Below are 23,231 nucleotides of genomic sequence, written 5' to 3'. Positions count from 1 at the left end.
GGCCTGCCAGATGTTGCTGGACTCCAACTCCCATCATCCCTGGCTAATGGCTATAGTGGCTGGGGCTGATGGGAGTTGGAGTCCAACAGCTTCTTGAGGGCCTCAGGCTCCTCCCTGCTGCTAATAAAGCACCCACAAAGTTGATTCAGATATCCAATTCCTGTGACATCTTGAGCTCTGAATCTACCACAAACATTTCTATACCACTGCTGTCTATGCAGACACTCAAGAAACCTAGTGCTATGGGAATCTCAGCCTGGGAAGCTCCTCTGTAAAATGCAGAATGCAAGCCGTTTTAGAACGTGACTGCATCCCCATTTCAAACAGTTGTCAAAATTCGAATGAGCACTTTGGCTCTTCTTTTGTGCATTACTCTTTCCGTATTCGCCTAAGAGTTAATAACCCTGGAGTTATTGGTATGACACTAATTTGAAGCAGTGCCCAATCGCATCGCTACAAATTAGCTTCAGACACCAAACAGCATTCAATTTAGGATTGGAAGGAAGCGGGTGGGGTGGTGGGATGGGATAATCTGTCCTGAAATTGGTGCAGGGAACTTCCCAGAACACTTGATGTACTTTCTCAATCCTGCAGCTGTTTCTAAACGCTTCCTCCCAAAGGCACATTTAGGACTAAATTAAATGTAACTTTGACTTAATTAACATTTTAAATGATAATGAACACAATGTAGATTCATAGGAAGAATTTATATTGTGTTGTAAAAATGGATAAAAATTTAATAGCTCTTTGTTAATAAGTTATGTCTCTCCAGACCTGTAAAGCCTAAGGCAGTCCAACGCTCTACTCTAAAGTCTAATCTGGGCTCCCTAATGCAGGTGGAAGAAGGAGGCAGAAGTCTGGCTTGACATTTGCTCTAAGCCTGCTCTGGATCAAGGCTTTGCTTGTTCATAAGTACTTTATTTCATATAAGTAAAGGTCAGGATTTGGGCTCAAGGCAGGGCTACGACAGAAACGTTCAAGAGGAAACTGAGCTAGTCCTGGCATCTGTCGCTTGAGATAGCTCAGGAGAAGGAGAGACGGAGAGCTAACTGGCTAGCATCTGTCCTACACCGAGGAGGTAACAGGGAGAATCTGTTGCCTGGTGGTAAGAAACTGTCAGGGTGAGTTTCATGACAACCAGCCACACTCAGGAAATAAAAATGCAAACATAATTTCCATGTCACCTTTCATAAGGCCCTCTCTGAAACCCGCTCCACAGGCTGGAGACAGCTTTTCTTCCCCTAGCCTGTCCCCATCAAGGCAATCCATTCACTAGTCACTTTCCTGTGACCCTGGTAAGAAACACTACCCAAAGTAGAGGCCCGAAGCGATTTCTCAAAAAGACTTCTCTCTGCCTCTTCCGTGCTCCCCGCCTTTTCCATCCAACTCTTCGGAAATATTTGCTGCTAAACTTGGGAGCATCTGGTGCCTGCACAGAAGCTGGTACGTGTAATATTCAAAGGGCTGAGGACATCAAATTCCTTTGCACTAGCCCCAACGATGAGCATCTAAGCTAACCCACTGCACTGTACAACAAAACCCATCTATTTCATACATTCTAGCTATTTATAATAAACTAGTCAGTCTGTCTTGTGTTTGTTCTTCTATTGCAGCAACCGCTTTGAATGGGAGAGTCTACCCCCTTTCCCTGCTACACACTCCTTGTATTTCTCCAGCTATCAATCCTTCAAATCTATATCATCCTCAAGCAAGCACAATAATCCACTGAAATATCCATGTTAAAGACCTAAATATAAAACTACACATACTAATAGACTTGGAAATTAATATTTTACGGGGGAAATGTGAATGAAAAAATGATTGTGGCAAGAAAAAAACACCAGTTTGTATATGGTCGGTCTTAAGCAGAGCAATTGAAGACAGGGATGAGAAGTCTGTGGACCTACAGATGTTGACTGGCAAGTCACAGCATCTTTGGCTAATAGCCAAACTAATGGGGCTAGTTCGAATTGCAGTCCAACAGAATTTGGAGGACTACAGGTTCCCCACCCTTCACCTAGCAATTAAAATGTCCAGCAAAGGTTCCAATTCTCTACCTCAGTGGTCCCCAGCTAGTGGTCCGTGGACCCCGGGGGTCTGTGTAGCACACCCAGTGGATCTATGGCACATATGCATTAGCTGTCAGGGACATCTTGTTTTTGGGCACTGTGCTCTCATGTGGGTCATGTGACTTGCATGGAACCGTGGTCTGGAAGATGTGTGTTCCGGTTTTGTGCTGGGACATGCTGGAGGGTACAGTGGCACCAGTGCTATTTTTCTGGGGGGGAAAGAGGTGTCGTAACTCACCAGGAACGCCTCCCTTGTTCTCATGGCAATGACGCCCACCTGAGAGGTGCCAGAACTGAGTTCCAGCAAGTTCTGGCTGGAAAAGAAAAATCCCTGGGCGGCACCATTCGCATAACAAACATTACCACGGAGGTATCACATTTGCAGAAGTAAGGGGTCCATGGCTTGGCTTTTAAAAAACAGGGAGTCCACAATACTTAGCTATTTGTATGCCACTGTTCTACCTCCTCATTTGTTAAGACAGACAAGGAATGTAAAGATATAAGTAACATAAATAACTTTTCTTTCCCCAAACACACAAACTCTATTGCTAGGGAAAAAAACTTACTAAAAGCAATGAGTATTGCTGTTAGTCAGACTGCACATTGTTCTGGGCAGGGACTTCATATGTTGTTTATTTATTTAATTTCTATACCGCTTTATATTTTTAAGAAAAATCTCAAAGCGGTTTACAGCATATTAAATCAATAAAACAATCTGAAGAAAGTCAAATATAGAGTATACAGTCAAAGCAACATAATTAACAGAAAACTAAAATATTATCTTAAAGATTTCAAAATAAAACATTACAAAGGAGGTCAACTACAGAATACACATTTAACATAAAGTTAACAAAAATATTAATAATAATAATAATAATAATAATAATAATAATAATAATATTGCAGGAGCGCTGCTAAGTGATCGCATAGTTGGCATACTATAAAGTAGTGACAGTAATTCATTCTGAAGCAATGACTTCTTGTTCATTATTCTATCTACAGCATGGCATTTATAGTGAAGCCAGTGATTCCTAAATAGTGGATAAAGCATCAGCCACTGGGTTGCTGGAGCCTTGTGGGTGGTCCATTACACTGCCAGCAGTTTGTACTGGGATTATAACAACACAAGAATTTGAAGAGGGATGACAGTCAGGTCATGGGGTTAAATAATAAAGCAACATGTGGGTCTCAGACAAAAGCAAAATCCCACTGGTGTTCCTACCCAAGTCAAGCTTTTGCATTATTGGAAGGGTGTATTATTCACATACCTTCCCTTTTGCCAGTTATTTTTTCTTTACACAAAGTATACTGAAAGCAGCGGCGGATTTAGAGCGGTGCGGGCAGTTCTGCTGCACAGGGCACTGAGCCAAGAGCCCACATAATTGAGAATATCCATTTGGAGGCACCAAATTGTGGCCTCAAACAGGACATCATATTACGAAAGATTACCGAAGTATACCCCTGATGAAAGTATCCCTTTAAATACATGGAGTTCGCAACATGTAAGAACTGTACATTAGATAATTGCGACGGGAAGGCTTGAAAACTACCATAGTTGAAACTTGTTATTTGGGCATTCGGGATTATCATCAAACATCACAAAGAGGAGAAAAGAATGAAAGGCAGGTCGTCTACAACAATCCTTATTCCATTTTAATGTACATTTTAATGTATTTTTAATCTTTGTTGAAAGCCGCCCAGAGTGGCTGGGGAAACCCAGCCAGATGGGTGGGGTACAAATAATAAATTATTATTATTATCATTGCGAGAGGCTTTCGTTCCTGGAAGTTCTTCTCCAGAGAGAGTCCACTCACATAAATATAGCCCCTCACTTTCCGCTTTTTGTTTCTTCATTGCCCATGCCAATGAAATACTTTAGAAGGAAGAGGTTTGTATGGAAAAGACAAACAAAATCCTGAAGACCACATGCCCAATGTGTTTTTTACTTGGGAGTAAGACCCATGGAGCTCATTGGATTTTACTTTCAAGTACACACGTGTAGGGCTGTGCTACAAGGCAGATGAAACCCCTTGACTTGATTAGTGATGGCTAATGAAATGGAATAGAATGTCACAGTAGAGGAAGGAAATCTTTTATGTTTTTTGGAAGAAAGCAACCTAAGCATCTATATTCATTAAGAGTTTCCTATACAGAAGGAGTGGGGAAGTTCCAGCCCGTGGACCAAACAGGGCAAGGTATGGCTCCTAATTTGGTCCATGCTGTATAATATACTGAAAATGTCGTAACGATGCTGCTATAATACCCTGCTCTGCAAGCAACAAAACAGCTGACATTCCTCTCCCCAAGCTTCTATTTTCTAGTTTAGCAAATCTGTGGATGAGGCCATTAGACCATCCTTTGTACACCACACTGGCTTTCTTTACAAAGGTCAGATATTTGTGACACATATAGTGTGTGATTTCTCATCTCTGTGGGCTTGAATTAATACATTTTTTTATTGTGTCACTCTGCCCTTGATTTAATTGTCTTTTTATATTAGTCTCGTTAAGAGAATGTCAGGCCAAAGTAATGCTTAATGCTCTCCAACAGAGACCAGTTTGCTTGTTTCATAAAAATTTGGGTTAGGAAAACACAGCTGCCTGATTGCAATCTCTTGTGTAGCCCTAATAAGATTTTCCTGCAGGGCTTGAAATCATCTCCTTTTTTTTTGCAGGGTTTCTTAAGTTCCAGTTTCTCAAAGAAACCTTGGTTCCTTGCTTCTTCTGTTGGTGCCATACCCCACCCCAAGATACTAATAACTACAGGTTCACAGGATGCTGAAAAGGATATACTCTAACAGTGACATTTTTTTAAAAAAAGTAAACAATAAGGACAAATTTAAATTATATTATTTCTTTGCAACATATTTCTGTTCTGTTGCAGCTATTGAAAGTCATGTGCAGCAGAGGAAATAGTTTAAGAAATAGTTTTCCTATCCAACTCATCCTGTGCTTCAAAGGCTAAACATTCACAAAAATAATACTTTTAACATTGGTACAGTGCAATCTCACGTATGCTATCTCAGTAATTCTTTCAATCCACTTGTAAAGTCAGCCAATAAGTTCATGAGCTACGATTGCTCCCCAAAACCCTCTACTTGCCTCTCAATTCAGAGGAAGCCTTTTTCTCTCTCTATCCAATTTATCCCATCTCCACAACAGCTATTTGGACAACCTAGTCACCAATACTAATATCAGAACATTCCCAATGCCTTACCTACACAGAGATTCAAAGCAGGAGAGCATTATGATGGCAAAAACGAATGTCCGTGTGACATAAAGGGAGCCCTTCTAGATCAGACCAAAGGCCCATCTAGCACAGTAGTCTGTTCTCACAGTGGCTCTTCAGATGCGTAAGAAAAACTCGTAAGCAGGACAGGAACAGAATAGCACTCTCCATCTCATATTCCCCGGCAGTCATTATTAAGAGGCATCCTGTCTTTAAACTGGAGTAGTAGATAGTTTTATCCTCCATGCAAGCAGGACATCCACTGAGGTCATAGTGTTCACTGTGACATCATATTGGTGGCTGGCAGGCAGAGAGAATTCCCATGGTATTATCAGCAACCTCCCAGAAATGGTAGTGATGGGCATAAACCATCACAGAGGTCATATCCACTAGTTTTTACAAGGAGCATGTAAAACATTTCCCCATAATGAGAGAGAGAGAGAGAGAGAGAGAGAGAGAGAAAGAGAGAGAGAGAGAGAGAGAGAGAGAGAGAGAGAGAGAGTTTGGTACAGTCTGTGGTTGCAACTTGCTGAAGCATCTAAATTTTACCACTACTGGAGAAAGGATACTGAGCCTTGCAGATAAGTGATTTGTCTGATGTAACTACATAGACTGCCGGGGGGTGGGGGTGGGGGTGGGAGAAGCAGCAGTGTGGGGGTGCTGGTTATGGAGCAGAAGCAGCAGAGATAAGCAGAATGAAGGAACTGCTTCCCCATTTGTTTGTTTAGCAAGCCCATTTTAATCCGTGCTGCATAACCATAGTGCCCTTGATCTGAAGAACACTACAATTGGTCCTGCCCACCTAAAAGAGTTTTGGAATTTTTCTTCTTCTCGCAATAGCTTTCCATTCTGCATGGAAAATCTCTTTCGAAACTGGTGGGTTTTGCAAAGGGTGCATGGGTAAAAAAATTCCATTGGGTAAGCACCCAGAACACCTCTTTGACTCTTTCTATTTTTTCCCTGGGGGAAAAGTCACTATTTTGAATGGTGTTGTGAGTCACCGAGTGAACCTTTCAGCTACTGCAAAGAAAGATATTGCAAGGCCCAGGCCTTTAGCTACAGCAGGGTAGGCAATTCACAACACTGCAAGTTTAAATGGATGTGTAAAATAGATGTTTTCACAGGGCACAGTCTAGCAAGAAGTTCTCCTTTGCCAGATAAATTAAAATGGATGGGGGCTGCGGAGGAGTAAAGGTTTTGCAGTTTCCATTCATTACATGGAAGAATTTCCCACAGGATGGTGACCAAAATATCGTGGTAGCCACTTTTTCTTTAAGGATTTCTTTCACCAATCCCCCCTCCTGTTTATTATTTTTATTATTGTACGATTGTTTCTCTTTAAAATGAAAAGCCGGGAGAGAGATTGGTGGGAGAGAGAGAAAGGGAGAAATGAAAAGCACATTAAGCCATCTTAGAAGCACACACTGACTCAATGGGGAGAGGGGGAGGCTGTGACCAAAGCCAGCCCTGTAATAGTATAATGACCTTTAATGAGTGTCTTGGGAAACAATACAGTGCTAGCATGAAAGACAAAGGGCAAAACCGATCAAGGTTTTGCTGACACTAATTCAAAATGATTTCCCGAACAACTGAAGAATGTAAGGGAGGTAATCTGATCCGCCAATCTGACCTCACTTTGATTCCAGGGCCTTACTGCTGCCATTTCTAATTGTCAAGCACTCTACATTTCACATCTGCTCATATTTAATGAAAAGCCAACTCTCACCACTGTTCTTTGAGCTAACCAGCTCTTGTCAAAATGGGCATTGTCTGACCTCTCCTCACTGGAAGGAAAATGCTGATTTCAATTGAAGCCTTGCCAATCGGATTTCAAGGGTGTGTGGGTGTATGGAGATGCAGATATTACAATCGGGGACAACATCAGCTAATAAACTAGCATTGGTTTACAAAGGGCATGGACTGGTATTGATGCTTGTTTCTTATTATTAACCAGCAAAGGTGGGCGATCTCACACACAGAGAGAAGAATGAAACCTTGTTTTTGTGTGACAGTGTGAATGACGGGTTGAAAGTAAGAGAGGAAAGCAGAGGAACTAGAGACCTTCTAAGCCATCAACATCACTTTTATTACTGAATGCAATATGTGGCTAATGCATTTTTCAAAAGCTGTACTTTGGGAGGTGTCGATGATATCACATGAAGCGTGTTTGGGTTTGTTTTTTTGGGGGCTGATTAGGTTATGCAGCCCAAACCTTAATGCTCCTTCCCTTCTAAAGGCAGAAGTAAAAAATAGAAAGTTGCACCACACTTCCAAGTTGTAGTTTCTTTTTTGCTTGCAGATGCTACTATGAAAATATATATATGGGTAAATCTAGTTGTTGTGGATACTCCAATGATGTGCTAGCCACAATTCAGTAATGACTGGTAAGTACAACAGATACAAGAAGTGCTAGGTGGGTATTAGGGGGAGACTGGGTTCAAGGTAGATTAAGTTGGTTAAATCACTGGGACTTAAAGTCATGAGTAATCTGCTTTATGGATTTCAATGGCACCTAAAGTCAATTTACTCTGGATCTAGCCCACTGACATCAAGCCATCATTAAAGCCCTTGCCTTGGAACCTGCAAGTTCCTCCAGGGCAGGGTTCCTCCAGACAGATATACATTTTGGGTGTTCACCAGAAAGATTGAACTTTGACCTGTGCCATTTTGGATGACTCATTTTTATTTCAAAATACTGATCCCTAGATGGGCTAGAAGTAGGTATTAGGCAAAGCAGGTAGGCCAAGGTGGAGGCAGAGCCAGGCAGAAGGCTGTCAGGTCAATCATGGGCACCTCGAGTTAATGGATTTCAGGTAGACAGCATGGGAAAGTAGTAGCCAAGACTTTGGAGACCTATTGCCAGTCTGAGTAGACAATACTGGTTTACATGGATCAAAGGTCTGATTCAGAGTAAGGCAGCACCTAGCAACTCATGGGAGAAGCATGGGAGAAGTTAGTGCACTATGTGTGGAATTCAGTGGTGCCCTGCAAGACGAATGCCTTGCAAGACGGAAAACCCGCTAGACGAAAGGTTTTTCCGTTTTGGAGGTACTTCGCAAAACGAATTTCCTATGGGCTTGCTTCGCAAGACGAAAATGTCTTGCAAGTTCCTGCGGGGTTTTTTCCTCCCCCCCTTTTCCCCAAGCCGCTAAGCCGCTTATCAGCTGATCCTAAGCCGCTAAGCCGCTTATCAGCTGATCCGCTAAGCCCGCTAAGCTGCTAATAGCGCTAATCCGCTAAGCCGCTAATGGGCTTGCTACGCAAGACAAAAAAACCGCAAGACGAAGAGACTCGCGGAACGGATTCTTTTCGTCTTGCGAGGCACCACTGTATTGTAACTCCAGGAGTTTGCTATTTCTGCTCTAAAGTTTACTGGCTTTTCAGTTCTCAGTGCTGGTCACCTGTCCCCAATATGTTTCACTGGCTACTCAAGTGTTACCCTCAAAGGCTTGCATGGACCACCAGATCAAAACATGTAATTAGATAAGTTATACAGAGCAAACAGTTTGTGAAACACCCACCAACCATGAACTGATACCGGCAGTGCTAAATGATAATCAAATTATGTTAGTTCAGACAAAAGATGGGTCATTTGCAGATCTCCAAAGGTACACCTTTGATGCTAAACAGGTTGCGTGCTACACATACGGCAAACTGTTCCAAATCTGCCCAAAATAGCTACAGCATTTGTTCCTTAAGCCATTGTCCCTATGCCTAGTTCAGAGCATAGCATGTCTACCACAGCCATTAAGAAAGCATTTAACCACCATTATACAGTGTGTATGAATCAGAAACAAAATGTCACGAAACTACACTGTTGCCAAAATGCATTTCCCCTGAAAAGCTCACAAGAGGAAGGGAGAGCAACAATTACACAAAATATTGTTTCTTTTAATGAAGTACATTGAAGAATATATAAATATAGATCTGTATAAATTAAAGTAGTTATAAGGGGGGGGGAGGAAACGTGCTGACTCACGGTATTTTAAAAAAAAAAGGAACAAGAAAAGGAAGAGGGGAGGGGAGAAAGCCAAAACAATAAAACCACAATGTACGACACAGGACGGGGATGATACCACAGACACCACAGACATGGAACAGCATGTGCTGGTGTTAAAACTTACAGGCACGTAAACTGGTGGAGCAATCATTAACAGAGACAGAAGAAAGTGGGAAGGCTCTCTCAAGGGTGTCCATGTTACTATGCACACTGCCTGACATGCAAGAGCAGTCACGCTCAGAGCGTCCGCAATCAAAACAACATGCCAGTTTGATTCTCTTGTAGATGGACATCTTGGCTATAACCATGGGTTGGATGGGAGGAGAGGAAGAGTAGCAGGTTAATGGAAAGGTTAAATATAACAATGCAGCTGGAAGGTCATTTAAGGGATTTAAGATACAGGCCTTAGTTTATGGCAGTCTTGACCCAGGGATATAATCATTCTGATTATTAATAGCACTGTGGTTGTACGTCAAATGTAGAAGAAAGATAAGTGATTCTTTTGACACAAGACAAAGACTTTTTTTTTGCATGGGGGTAATAGGAACCACCAAAGAGAGGCAGAAACGTGTAAAGGCTTTCCCTCACACCCTTGTTGCCACTGTAATTTTTAAAGTGAAAAGGTGAATAGTGCAAAGCCATTGCTTCTTAAGCTAAATTTGAGTTTGTTGGCTTCGTTGAGCACGCACCTCAGAGGATATAAAACCAATTTGACAAAATACCAAATTACGTCCATTGCAAGAGATGCTGCTACTAGCTGGGATTCCTGCATCGCAGGGGGCTGGACTAGATGACACCCAGGGTGCCCTCCAATTCTATGGTTCTAAGTTCAACATTAAGGGCAGTTCACATGTAAGACATCACCAGAGTGCACCAAATATGGGTCCACTGGAACATGTTGAGCCAATCATCATCATCATCATCTTTTCTCTTCTGTATCTATTGCGGGATTTCAGTATTGTAGCCACCACAAGAAATAAATTTGAAAAGCCATCAAATGTCATAAAAGTCAATGATTTCCCTCTTTTTCAGTGAGGCTGATGAAGCTCAATGCAAATTGACAGTTCTTCAACTTGGAATGGTTTCAGGTTTCAGTGTTCCAAGTGTGCTGTCTTTGAGAAAGCCCAATTTGTTCAATTCTACTAACGTGACTTCATTCACAAATAACACATGAAGGTGAAACCAAAGGACATCTTATAATTGTTTCTCATGTTGCACTGGGCCATATTTTATTGGCAATGGCTTAGCATGAACTAATTTAATTTTAGTGACACTGAAGCATGTCGCTGGTAGTCAAAAAGCACAACCCGTAAGAGCAAATGGGCACCCAAACTTTTTAAAATAAAATAAAATAAAATAAAAGGCTTGTAACCTTACAAATAAGCAGTCACAATTCCCATGTTAATTTAAAACATTTGCCATTGACTTGGGGTTTGCTGTTGTTTTTAAACTGAGAAAGGAGGATAGTAATCTCCCAAAATGGGTCAAGTCCTATTCTAAGGCCTCTATGACTTGCCATACACAGTATATCTGACAAGCAAGGGGTAACGTCATGGTTGTGGGAAAACAGGCATTGAGGGAGATGGATGAGTGATCTCTTCAGCAGTGATTCTGTTCCTCTAAAACTTTGCTTGCATTTCCTGTGGCATGTGTTCTTAGCATTCTCTTTGAGTTATCTTGCAGCTGTTTGAATATGTCAACATGCAACATCAGGCTCGGTCAGCACACCATACATCATTCCCCAGAACTTGATTTTTAGGAGAAAGCTGGAATTCCACTACAGCTTTTGATAGGTAACAGTTTAGACTACTAAAAATTATTCGGGACAACTTATCAGTTTTCCCCATCTTTTCTTTGCATCTCCATAACTCATTTAAGGGTTATTCAGGAAAAAAGAGGGAAAACATTTCTTCATTCAACAAAGATTATGTTTGTCTGAATATTCCTACATTAAAAAACCCCCAAAACATAACAATATTTGGCTTTTTCTTCTTGTTTAAAGGAAAATTAAGATCTGGTCTGAAATGCACTGATTTGGTGAAAGAAAAATGAAAGTTCTTCCATGCATAATATACAGCTGCTTTGAAGAAGCTTCTACTAATCAAATGCTGTAGCGAAACCCAAGTAACTGCCAGTTGTATAATGTTTTGATATTGGTTAGTAACAGTCCCTGGTTTTCATTTCCATCTAAGTTGTATTTTGTCAAAATGCAATAATAGAATAAGACACTGGGGGAGGGAGGGTACAGAAGAGGAAAATATTTAAGAACCATTTTCTTCAACAATAATTTGTATTCTTCTGTTCAATAATGGAACTGGTGCAAGGCACATTTCAAGACCCAATGCATTTCAGGGACTGTTTTTAATTATTAATATCAATTATTCTGGAGACCATGCATCATTTTATAATACATTCTGTTAACATGCAGGAAACAGTCTCAAATCTGATAGCAAACTTCTCAAAAGGACTTGCTATGAAGGTTTTAATCAATCATCATATGAGCAATCACATATCAGAGCAGCACAGTTTATAAGACAACATGCTTATTACTCTTCATTCCTGTTACACAGTCATTTTGCATTCATACCAAATAGAAGAGGAAAATAAATATTTTTAAATACAGCCGCAAACATATAACAAGATGGAGTATTAGGAATAATGGTTGCTGAGCAGATTAAAGACATGATGGAGTGATTAAAGCTGGTACAGCCAGACACATACTGTTTCCCATTAAACCACCATAAATGTTAATTAAATATGGCAATCAGCAGAAAGACAGGAGACTCTTCTGTACAACTTCATTAATTTTGGTGTCATGGTACTCGGAGCACCTCTAAAAATTCTACAAAAGCCATCCAGTTTCAATCATATACCCTCGGTAGAAGGTATCTGTCCACTAAACTATATTTTCACTTTGACAAGCAAAGCAAACAGGGATAAAGGTCTTCTCTGCTGATTACCTGGTTTTTGTTACCATTGTCTATCCAACTGCTGCCACTCCTCTGCCTGGCTTTTACATCACCAATGGTAACAAAAAGTAGATCTATGAGGACATCTAGTGGAACTGCACCAAACAACAGCTGGCTAAAGAAAACCTGGACTTTGTGTCAGTCAACTGGGTTGAGTAAAAAAAAAAAAAGGGAGAGGGGGAAGAGAGCCAGACTACCATTATGAATTGAAATGGATACAATGTCATTTCAATTCAACTTCTCTTATGATCCACAGCAAGAGGTAAATGACAACAAAGGAAAACTTCACAAAGAAATTACGGTCACAAAGGAACTGTAGTGTTACAGGAACAGCTAGATTGATTTAATTTGCCTTGTGGCGATGTTGGAAAAGATCATCAACCTGAAGAATAGCAAAGGGTTCCCCCACAGCAGTTTCAGCTGTGTAAAAAATATTTTAAAAATTTAAAAATACAGCAGCGTGTCTTAAAACTGGTTGTGACAATTGATTTTTCTCTGTGCTCAACAGGCAGAGCTTTTTCTCCCTTATTCCATAGTACGCCAGGGAAACCACAGCCTTCCTGAGCCTTCTGCAATATTTTTTTTTTGAAAAGTTCTGGCTTTTAAAGAATATTAAAGGGAGAGTGTTAGCTGTTTCCGATTATACAGATTGCCAGGGCTTAGCAGTCAAAAATTGCTTAGCTATATATAAGTTATTAAAGGAAGCAGTTTGATCATTCTACTATATAGTACTTTTCCTAATGTTTCATAGCATGTTTAGATTAATGGTGTCTAAGAAAGCAATCAACTTTTTTAGATTCCTTGCCTTTTATATTCCTTCAGCATACAACATGGGGAAGTAGCATGCTTCTTAATAAGTGAGTATCTACACTAAAATTATATTCTAAACTGCAAATCTAAATACCACTGAAAATCCTCTGCACACCACAGTCTTGCCTTTCCCACACTCAGTAAGCATCAGCAATGTATTGCCTGCCAGTACTGATTCTAGCCGAGATCAGAGTTTGAGTGTTGATGTGCAAGGAAGAACGAACAAAACTTTACTTTTAGATCATTTAGGGCAAGTTGGGCAGTATTATTTTCGGTCGAGTGCCGCATTCCTTTAGGGATAATCTGTTGAGTGCCGCATGCTGACTGTGCATGGGGCTAAAACAGGGGTCAGCAACCTAAGGCCCATGGGGCACAAGTGGCCCACGGGGTCATTTAACTGGCCCCTGAACCAAGCCGCCAGTGCAGCGTGGGGACTCACTTCTGTGGCATTGGAAATTGTGTCTGCGCAGACACAGGTGCTGGAAATCTCAGGAGCGCGCGATCCGGCCTGTGGAGGGATCTCCACTGGAGTGGACCGGCCCAGGAGAGGTAAACCTTGCTGACCCCTGGGCTAAAAGCCAGCAGTGGGCAAGGCCAGAGTCAAAGGAAGCATAACTTTCTCTCCCTTTCTAACACCTGCTTCCACCCTCTTTTTCTCCCTCTTCCTTCTGATTTGCTGTTCAGTTTTACCAAAGTTCTGAACTAGCCACTTGCAGGGGGCTTTAGGAATCAACTGGGGGGGGGGGCACATAAAATTAGGCTGAGGGACACATGTGTCTCTAAGGCTGTTCACTCCTGCTTTATCTAAACATTGGCAAAATAACACCCTATAAACTCACACCAACAGCTGTGGGTGTGGATTTTGTAACCAGAATTGGCAAGAAAAATCTACCCACCTTGACTCACCTCTGAAAATAAGGTATGTGCCAGCCCCACAACGGATCTTATTTTGACTGCCGAAATCTGACTCCTCCAAATATTCAGGTAACAAGTTTGGATTTCAAATAACAATGTTTGAATACACTAAAATTTGATACCCGAATTGTGCATTCATTGATTGATTCAGACCTTGTCTGTTGACTGGGACTGACATTTCAGTTGACACAATTTATACCTTTCAAAGACTATGGATTTATTTCCCTGCCAGTAACTAAATGATTTTGCTGAACATTACTTAAGAGTTAAATATATTCACAAGTATCAGGATCCTGACTGGGATGATGTTTTACAGAACTAGTGTTTCTAAAGAAAACCAAATTAATTTTAAGAGTAAAACTAGGATTATAATTTAATCATTATAATTTAATAAAGTAAAATGAACTCTAATATGGCATATGGTTTGTTCTCCTTAAACATGGTTAGCTCTCCCAGTGCTCTAGTCTCTGTGCTTGCTAGTCGACATATACATGCCATCTGGGGACAGAGTTTAGTGTGCCAAGCTAACCCAAAGTGTTAAAATACACCTGGGTCTTAACCAGAGCTGGGGCAGCAAATGAGCCATGATTCCTGCTAACCTTGGTTAAGTCTTATTTCTGCAAAAAAATTTAATAAGGATGTTGATAAACTGCCAGCTCGTTATAAATATCAAGGCTGCCATAAAACTATAAAGTCATAAAGCTATAAAATCATATAACTCCAGGGAAATGTATGTGTGAGAAGGAAATCTTTCAAGTGGTGCAAAATCCAGCAGTGCTAAGTTCTGAGCAACTGGTCCCAAATTTAAATCAACAAGGGGAATTTAACCCCAGAAAGACATACTAGTGAATTCTTTGTGAACTCTGTGCAAGGCAATGATCTTGGCCAGGCATGGCCAAACTTGGCCCTTCAGATATTTTGGGACTACAACTCCCACCATCCCTAGCTAACAGGACCAATGTTCAGGGATGATGGGAATTGTAGTCCCAAAACATCTGGAGGGCCAAGTCTGGCCATGCCTGATCTTGGTTCTATTCAGCCATCACTGATCATCTTGAAGAAGCTGGCTAATTAATGTGATCCCTGAGTTGCTCACGAATGCCGAGCATGAACTAACACCACAGAAAATTTATGTTCCTCCTTGCCTCACAATGGGTATCATAATCACTATCACTAAAGGCTACTGAAGTGCAGGAGTACACAAAGTAACCCCATGTGATAATAGCTTTTTGAGAGGTGCCAAAGATGCACTCAAGCTGGATGGGAGGCCCACCAAGCAAAGTGCCATATTATTGGGGCTTCTTGTCCATACACGTGTCCCCTTTTGAAACTGCAGTTCCATTCCACTACTTTAAAATGTTTTTAAGTGGCTTATCAGGAGGCTTATCAACCCTGTTGCAAATGGGGGCAGGGGTTGCATTTCAGGAAAGGCAGCAGGATGGCTCTGCTCCTTAGACTGAGCACGCCACATCCTCTGGAGGACAGAGGCCCCACCTATGACAGATTGGACTTGATTCCCTGAAAGCTTGTGCCATAATGCATTCGTTAGTCCTTTAAAGTGCTACAAGGCTCTTGGGTATTTTTATTTCTTAAAAGAATATTCCACACCATGTCCTGCCGCTACTTAACTCTCCCCTCAAGTGCGCAAGACTAATTAGAAGTTTAGCTTGGAAGCTGTGGAACGCCCTCCCATCAGATGTTAAGGAAATAAACAACTATCTGACTTTTAGAAGACATCGGAAAGCAGTCCTGTTTAGGGAAGTTTTTAATGTTTCATCTTTTATCGTGTTTTTAATATTCTGTTGGGAGCCACCCAGAGTGGCTGGGGTATAAATCAGGCATAGGCAAACTCAGCTCTCCAGATGCTTTGGGACTACAATTCCCATCATCCCTGACCACTGGTCCTGTTAGCTAGGGATCATGGGAGTTGTAGTCTCAAAACATCTGGAGGGCCAAGTTTGCCCATGCCTGTTATAAATATTATATTAGTATTATTAGTATTATTATTATTATTATTATTATTATTATTATTATTATTGCTGCTGTTGTTGTTGTTGATATCCTGGATTAGCTGCAGCTCTCTGCTTAACACATAATTGGTTACAAACCAATTAAGCAGCCCAATGCTCTGATACATTACAGAAAATGTAGTATTTAGGATTTCCACAATGCTAGCATTCTTTTTCTGACAGAGGTATTCTTTAGTCTTTCTTTCTGAAACATAACAAAAATGCAGGAAGGAGACTAAGTTCACCAGGCCAAACTATCTACAGTAAGTCTGCCCCCCCTGCCTCCCACTCAGTACTATACTCTATGCACATATGATGCTGTACACTAGACTGACCTGGACTCACTTTTGCTAATATTTGAAACCAGATAAATTTCACAATGTGATGTCCTTTTACACATTTCTGTATCTGCATGGGAACTACTTATCTATGAGTGCTTTATAGCTGAGAGCAACATTTAAACAACCACATAGATGGTGGCTTATTGCGATAGTTCCTGGCCATGTAATTGGTACTTTGCTTGAGGCGAAATCTTGGTTCCCATGGAAAGAGTGGTACAGTCAGCCCCTACCTATGTGATCAGGATCATTTAAATGCCTTCCCTGCTTTGTGGGTACCACTCACAGGGAATTGCTCCTCATGTGTTTTGGAGGGCATATGAAAAGCATTTCAATGGGGAGTGATAAACAAAATTGGAGACAGTGGATGCCACTAAAAATATACTTAGGCCATGCACACATGATCGTTGTCATTCCTTCAGCAAAGTCTACAGACTGAGGGAAGTACTTAGCAACAATAATTTATAATTAGTACTTTAGAACCACCTCTTCCTACTGAAGAACTGGTGCCTAATCAGTACAAGTACCACAACTGTATTAGCATATCAGGGTGCCTTAAGTGGTGCACAGATGAGTATTTGCCAAGTTTGAATGTTTGATGCCGGAAGTCATTCATTGGGTATTTTATATCGAACATTTTGTGCATCTTTGACTGGGAACTAGAACTGAACAACAGAGGAAAGGGAATTTCTGCAGTACAAATGTATACTGGTTTAAAAACAGTTTAAAACCAGTATACACGGCTTCCCTCAACCCTCCTCTAAAGACCCTTAAGAACTGGTGGGTTTTCCGTTGGAGACCCTTGTAGGAAAACAGTTCCCAGGGTTCTCCTGGGTGGAGGGGATGAGTATTAACCTAATCTGGGATGCTGACATGCTGCAAACAGGGATGGCAATTACTCTCAGCCTCGTAATACATAAGGAATTAGGAAAGCTTGAGAAAAAATTGTTTGATTTACAATTGGGGGAGGGGAGATACAGTTGGGAATGAGAAGAGGCCAGGGGAAAGCAAGTTGAAAGACTGCTGTATTTTCTTCAACGTCGCCCTGACCCACAAGGTCAATAAAGAATGAGGAAAGGTGTGGGTATGAGACGCCACCGCTACATGCAACATAAAAGTGTAAAGAAAAGAACCGGAATACTGAACAAATGAATACTCTCTACTGGAAGAAAGACAGGTTGGATTGCACTCTGGGCTACAGGGAGCCCGTTTTTACTCACAATAGATCACTATCAGTGTGTAGTTAAAATATAGTAGGGGCCGTGTTCCAAGGCAGCAAGAGGAAAAATAAATCAAAACATTGTCAATTATCACAGGTTAATGCAATTTCCTTCAAACATTATCAGTGTACACACACATGACCTGTACCTCGGGGGTTCAATGACCCCCTTTTGGAAGGAAGCATCGCGGCTGTAGGAGGGGAAGAAAAGCATTGCATATTTATACTAAACTGGTTAATACAACAAGAAGAAACAAGAGTAAGTATATCATCCTCCCCTGTTGCAACTTTCATCTCAGGCTGGCTGTGGCAAATATAAACATTAGAGCTGTCGTTCTGTTACATGAATCAGCCGTGTTAAGTTTTCATTGATCATTCTGTTAAATAAGAAAGTCAATCACCAAATTATCTGAATATGAATCAAACGATTGTTCTGCTTGGGGGGGAAAAACAATGTTTATTTTTAGGTGATCCATGCAAACATTTCATAGCATCTCAGCAGGCAGGCACCATCTTAGAAGAGGGTTCTCCTCCTTGCAAGTGCCACCTGCAATTTTTGTAAGAGCTTGCATTATATATATATACAGTTTAAAAGATGTCTAACACACTTAATCGACTAAATACTGCAGCCTCAATGAAGGTTTGTTTCTCTAACCACAATATGTACACATGCATTAATACTGGCTCTCTGCTGGAAAGTTGTAATGAAATTAAAGCAATAACACAACTGAAAGCAAAGGCTACCACAGTAATCCAGAGCACAGGATTTTCACAGCAGAATTTCTTTTTGGACAACATTACATGAAAATCTACAGATTATTCAAGGAATAGGTTGTAAGAAGGGGGGGAATATCTGTGAAAGGAAAGCATGGTTACTCTAATTATCTCTGGCTTTGTGGAACTGCAGAGCTCTGTGCTGAATTATTAATACTAGGCTTAACAGGTTTGGACAAACAGCTATGTAGGTCAGACTCACTTTTAGACCCTGACAATACTGAAGCTAATGTTCAGACAGCATCTGAAGGGACGTGAAACCTCTGATGCATTATTAAAGAACATGGCTTTCAACTATCCCAGGAAACTGCATGTAATTAATGCCACAATAATTAAGATTTCCATGTAAAAAAAGATATTCTATCAAATTCCATTCACCTGTACACACAGGTTTATTCTCGTGCCTCCCTTTAATCTTATGCATAATTTCCATTTAAGGTTTCTAATTTTTATTATGAAGCTCATCAATTACGAAAAGCAAAAGTGTGGCAGGGGGTGGGGTGGGAGAGGGAGGGCAGAGAGAGAAAAGGTTTGCTCTCACAGCCATCCATAAATGAAGCTGACAAACTGAGTGGAGAGTGTAGAACTCCAAATCTTGCAGCTTTACAAAGTCCATTGTCAGTACTAATGTAGCTATTTGACATTTTACAGCAGATTAGTCAAATTCTGCTGCACAGAAAGACATGGGGAGTGGAGAGGAGAGGGGGAAGAGAAGTAGGCAACATTCCTCCTGTCCCTGTTGACATGCTTCTCTCCTAACATGGCCTGCAATCCTCTACTGCTAGTCTCCTGAAATTCAACTGAAATGAATCATATTCCTTCCGTCTATTTACGTGCACTATTTACCTAGCTTTCACCAGGTGGTGCTACACTTCTCTATGCCTCGGCCAATTTACAGTTTAAAATGGCAGAACAGACAGTCCCCAGACTCAGAAATTCTTGGGGTGAGGGTTGGAATCTTGGGTAGCAAGACTACAAAGACCTCTGCCTCACTGCTGGAGGGCTGGATTGAAGAGCTGTCAACAGTATGACTGAGCTGTGTCGTCACTGGCTTTCTTGTGAACCCTGGGATTGCTTTAAAGCTTACCAGGGGTCCTTCAGTGAGAAGAACATGAAGGCCAGATAAGCAGCCTTCAAAAAAACCTTGCCCACGGATACTGATCTTCCCTGCAAGAGAATTCTTGGCCTGCTATAGGGAGCCTTCTCTGCTTACACAGAGCAGCATGAAATGAGTGAAGTGCCCCCCTCCCAATTCCTCTAGAGCAGCCTTTCTCAACCTGTGGGTCCCCAGATGTTGTTGAACTACAACTCCCATCACCCCCAGCTAGCAAGGCCAGAGCTCAGGGATGATGGGAGTTGTAGTCCAACAACATCTTGGGACCCACAGCTTGAGAACCACAGCTCTAGGGCATGCAAAACTATTGTGGCAAACATGCAGAGGGTTCCCAGGCATTCTAAAGTCCTCATGTGACAAGAAAGAGTGGAATCGAGCACATTCACCCCCCTCTTCAGGGTTCAAAATCGCACAGGTAGCCTACATGAGTGGAACAGAATCGCCATTCCATTACAGAGGCAAACAGGGATGGCAAGAAGATGACAGGTGTTGGAGCTAGTGCATTCACAAGCACTCTCCCTCTTCACTGGAGGGATTTAGAACTCCAGCACATGGCTCTTCCCTGAGGGATGATCATGCATTGTGACTGGGCACGCAAAAAACTGCCAGCGACTCTCAACAGCCTTAGGTATCATGGTTCACTGGCAGTGCCTTAATCAAATTACAAGTAACGGCCCAGTTACATCCAACTCTAGGTGACATCCATTGGAATCAATGGGATTTGGCCATGCATAATTAGGCACAGGTTGCTCTCTAATGAGGGATCACTTATATTCCGTATGTGTTGAGATGCCAACTGAATACTAGGTTTGTGCCTGGAACCACACAGTTAGGTGAGCAAACCCTGCTGCCACAAAGTGGGTTTTCGTATGGAAAATTTGCAGGGCAGATGCAGTCGGTAGAAGGTGAATCGGCTGCTTTCCTCCTGCAACTCCCCCTCCAGGTTCCAGACCTAGATTTGCATTGCAACAATGCAACTTGGTGCATTGTATGCAATTCTGGCCAATGTGTGGACTCATAGGCAGATGGACTCACACAGAAATAAGGAGACTTAGGATGGGATGCAGCAAAGTAGCCCTACCAGCATAAAGGCTGCTCCAGAACTTCTGCTTGTGCATATTCCCTTGACAGAAGCCCCAGGACAAAACCCACGGAGGAAGGAAAGTGGGATTGTTCCATCTGGCAAGCTGAACTGCTCGCACAGACACAACATTCATAGCAGTGTAATGCTGAACTCCACTCTTAGTCTGCAATGCTATATATAGTTGCTTGGGCATAAGTCTTGTTGAACTCAATGGGACTAAATTCTGAGTGGACTGAATAAGACTGTGCTGTGAGAAAATACTCAAAGGGGGTGGGGAGATCCAATTTTGCTATCCATGCCTTCTTCCCAACCTGTCTGGTTGATTCCATGCTCAGGACAATGTTTCTGACATCTTCCTTCTATGCCATACTTCATTTTATTTCAGCATCTGTCCAACAGTTTTTCATTCGCCAGAGTGACTGATGCTTGCTATCACTAGACTATTTCTTATATACCAAGGGCTGACAGTTTGGTCCTCTGAGGGCTTCCCTGTAGTTTTAGAGTTACCTTTTGCTGGAAGGCATTTTGGAGGATTAATTTCCAGTTCTTTAATTTCCTCTCATTGGCCTCCAAAATGTTTATTCTCCTTTGTCATTCTGTTATCTGTCTGCCTGTCATAATATTTCTGTATGGGCAGTGATGCAAATATATGATCTGCAGTATTCATATAAAGGAGCAGTTTATATGATCAGCAGAATTGCGATAAAACTTTGTCTCCTCCCTTGGAGTAGACCACTTCAGCCTTTGAGAAGGGCTATGTTCACCCGGGACATGGGTGGTGCTGTGGGTTAAACCACAGAGCCTAGGACTTGCCGATCAGAAGGTCGGTGGTTCAAATCCCCATGACGGGGTGAGCTCCCGTTGCTCGGTCCCTGCTCATGCCAACCTAGCAGTTCGAAAGCACATCAAAGTGCAAGTAGATAAATAAATACCGCTCCGGCGGGAAGGTGAATGGCGTTTCCGTGCTCTGCTCTGGTTCGCCAGTAGCGGCTTAGTCATGCTGGCCACATGACCCGGAAGCTGTACGCCGGCTCCCTCGGCCAGTAAAGCGAGATGAGTGCCGCAACCCCAGAGTCGGCCACGACTGGACCTAATGGTCAGGGGTCCCTTTACCTATATGTTCTTTCCCCCTTCCAACCCCCAACCCCCCAACCTGTGCAGGAAAAAATAGCACATGAATAGGAAGGATAAGACGGTTTTGTTATTGGTGAGAAGCATTCAAACATGCAACCCACAGCTCTCAAACGCAAGCCCACGTAGTTGCAGTCCACATAAAGTGTTATCACTTGATTCTACTGATTATATAAACTGGCCCTAATATTAACTCGTTTACTGAAGGGGTGGCTAAATTGTGCCCCTTCAGATTTTGTTGGACTACTACACTCTGGCTGGCTGGAATCGATGCAAGCTGGAATCCAACAGCATCGACACAGGTCAGCTATTCCTGCTAACCTAGAATAAATAAATGGACTCTGGCTGAGGTTTTAATGCACCAGTGAGCTTTTGCACAGTTTGTTTAGGGAGCTTCCCAAAGTTTGGTCCCTGTGGAGCAGCTTGGGGATTATAGATCTGCTTTGCTTCCCAAGGCTGGACACAGCCTCTTTACATTTCCTGCCCAGCTCCTTCTGATCAGTGCTTGATGTCCACGATTTGTATATGCAAAACGAAACAAAACAAATATGTGCAATGTTCAGGTAATTTAAAATTAGGGTATTTTCCTTCATGTAAATCATGGTGGGTGTTTGCTTCAAACAGGCAATAATTGTACTGATCTGTGGAAATCCTTATTAATGTTTTTGGGCGGGAGGGGTGGGGGGGTAAAACACTAAGCCTATATACGTCATTTTGACACCTATACATAATGTAAACATTCTCTAAATTTTGTTAACTTAAGATGCCAAATAAGTCCTAATAACGGCGCAAGTATAACAATTTAAATCTCAAAATATGCAAGCAGATATTGCAGGAGACAGTTATGAACTGTGTTGGTATGTACAGATTTCCTAGCCTCTCTCTAGCACTATTCAAAATGTAGAAAGATATTTAAAAGAGATCCCTTAATGCTTAACAGTTTCTGCAGAATAGAAAAGCTAGTGGGGGGGGGGAGAGATTACTTACGTCGTTTGCAGCCGCATTTTTTTATCCTTTTGGGATCTGTGATGTCATCATGACAGGCCTTGCAGTAAAAAAATGCCCTAGAGAGGGAGGGAGAATGGAAAAACTGACACATTTCTTAATCCATACAAATGAAATTAGTCCCACATTTCCTCCTTGCTACAAGTGCCAAATTAATGAAACATGCCAGCACTAATTTCCTTTAATCTTTTGAAAGGTTTAGACATTTAAAAAAGGAAATGTTTGCTACAAGACAATTAATTTCAAACACAAGGCCGGGTGATTCAAGTTCGTGCTTCTTTTAATAAATTTAACTTGAAAATAATTGGGGGAACGGTTAATAAATATGACACGGTGGATCAGATCATCCAGCTTTCATCTTGGAAAGTAGCATCCAAAGTGACTTTATTATCCAAACACACAAGAGATGAAAACACTGTTCTTGGCAGGGGAATTGCTGGCTCAAAGCCCCCTGGTTTTTATTTTTATTTTATTATATTTTTTTGAAAAAAGCAGACAGCTGAAGATATATAAGGCCATTTGTTCCACTTAGTTTCACATAGCTTAATGTTTTAGAGGAATTCAGA

The 23,231-nt window shown here is 41.6% G+C and overlaps 1 protein-coding gene across 15 annotated transcripts in view; it reads right to left on the bottom strand.

Moving 5' to 3' along the window:
* Positions 1 to 23,231, bottom strand: part of KCNMA1 (potassium calcium-activated channel subfamily M alpha 1) — a 562,063-nt gene that overhangs the window by 119,658 nt on the left and 419,174 nt on the right. For 13 of the 15 annotated variants that reach the window (XM_082225124.1, XM_082225123.1, XM_082225119.1 and 10 more), the window contains one exon: positions 22,648 to 22,724. In XM_082225124.1, the coding sequence (XP_082081250.1) occupies positions 22,648 to 22,724 (77 nt within the window). Of the gene's footprint in view, positions 1 to 9,421; positions 9,596 to 22,647; positions 22,725 to 23,231 lie in introns of all 15 variants that reach the window. The other 2 variants (XM_082225122.1, XM_082225125.1) reach the window with 1 other exon arrangement.

This window comes from Podarcis vaucheri (genome assembly GCF_965113315.1).
Source record: "Podarcis vaucheri genome assembly, chromosome: 5".
In the NCBI taxonomy this organism is placed as follows: Eukaryota; Metazoa; Chordata; class Lepidosauria; order Squamata; family Lacertidae; genus Podarcis; species Podarcis vaucheri.
This window is presented reverse-complemented; position numbering and strand designations above follow the sequence as displayed.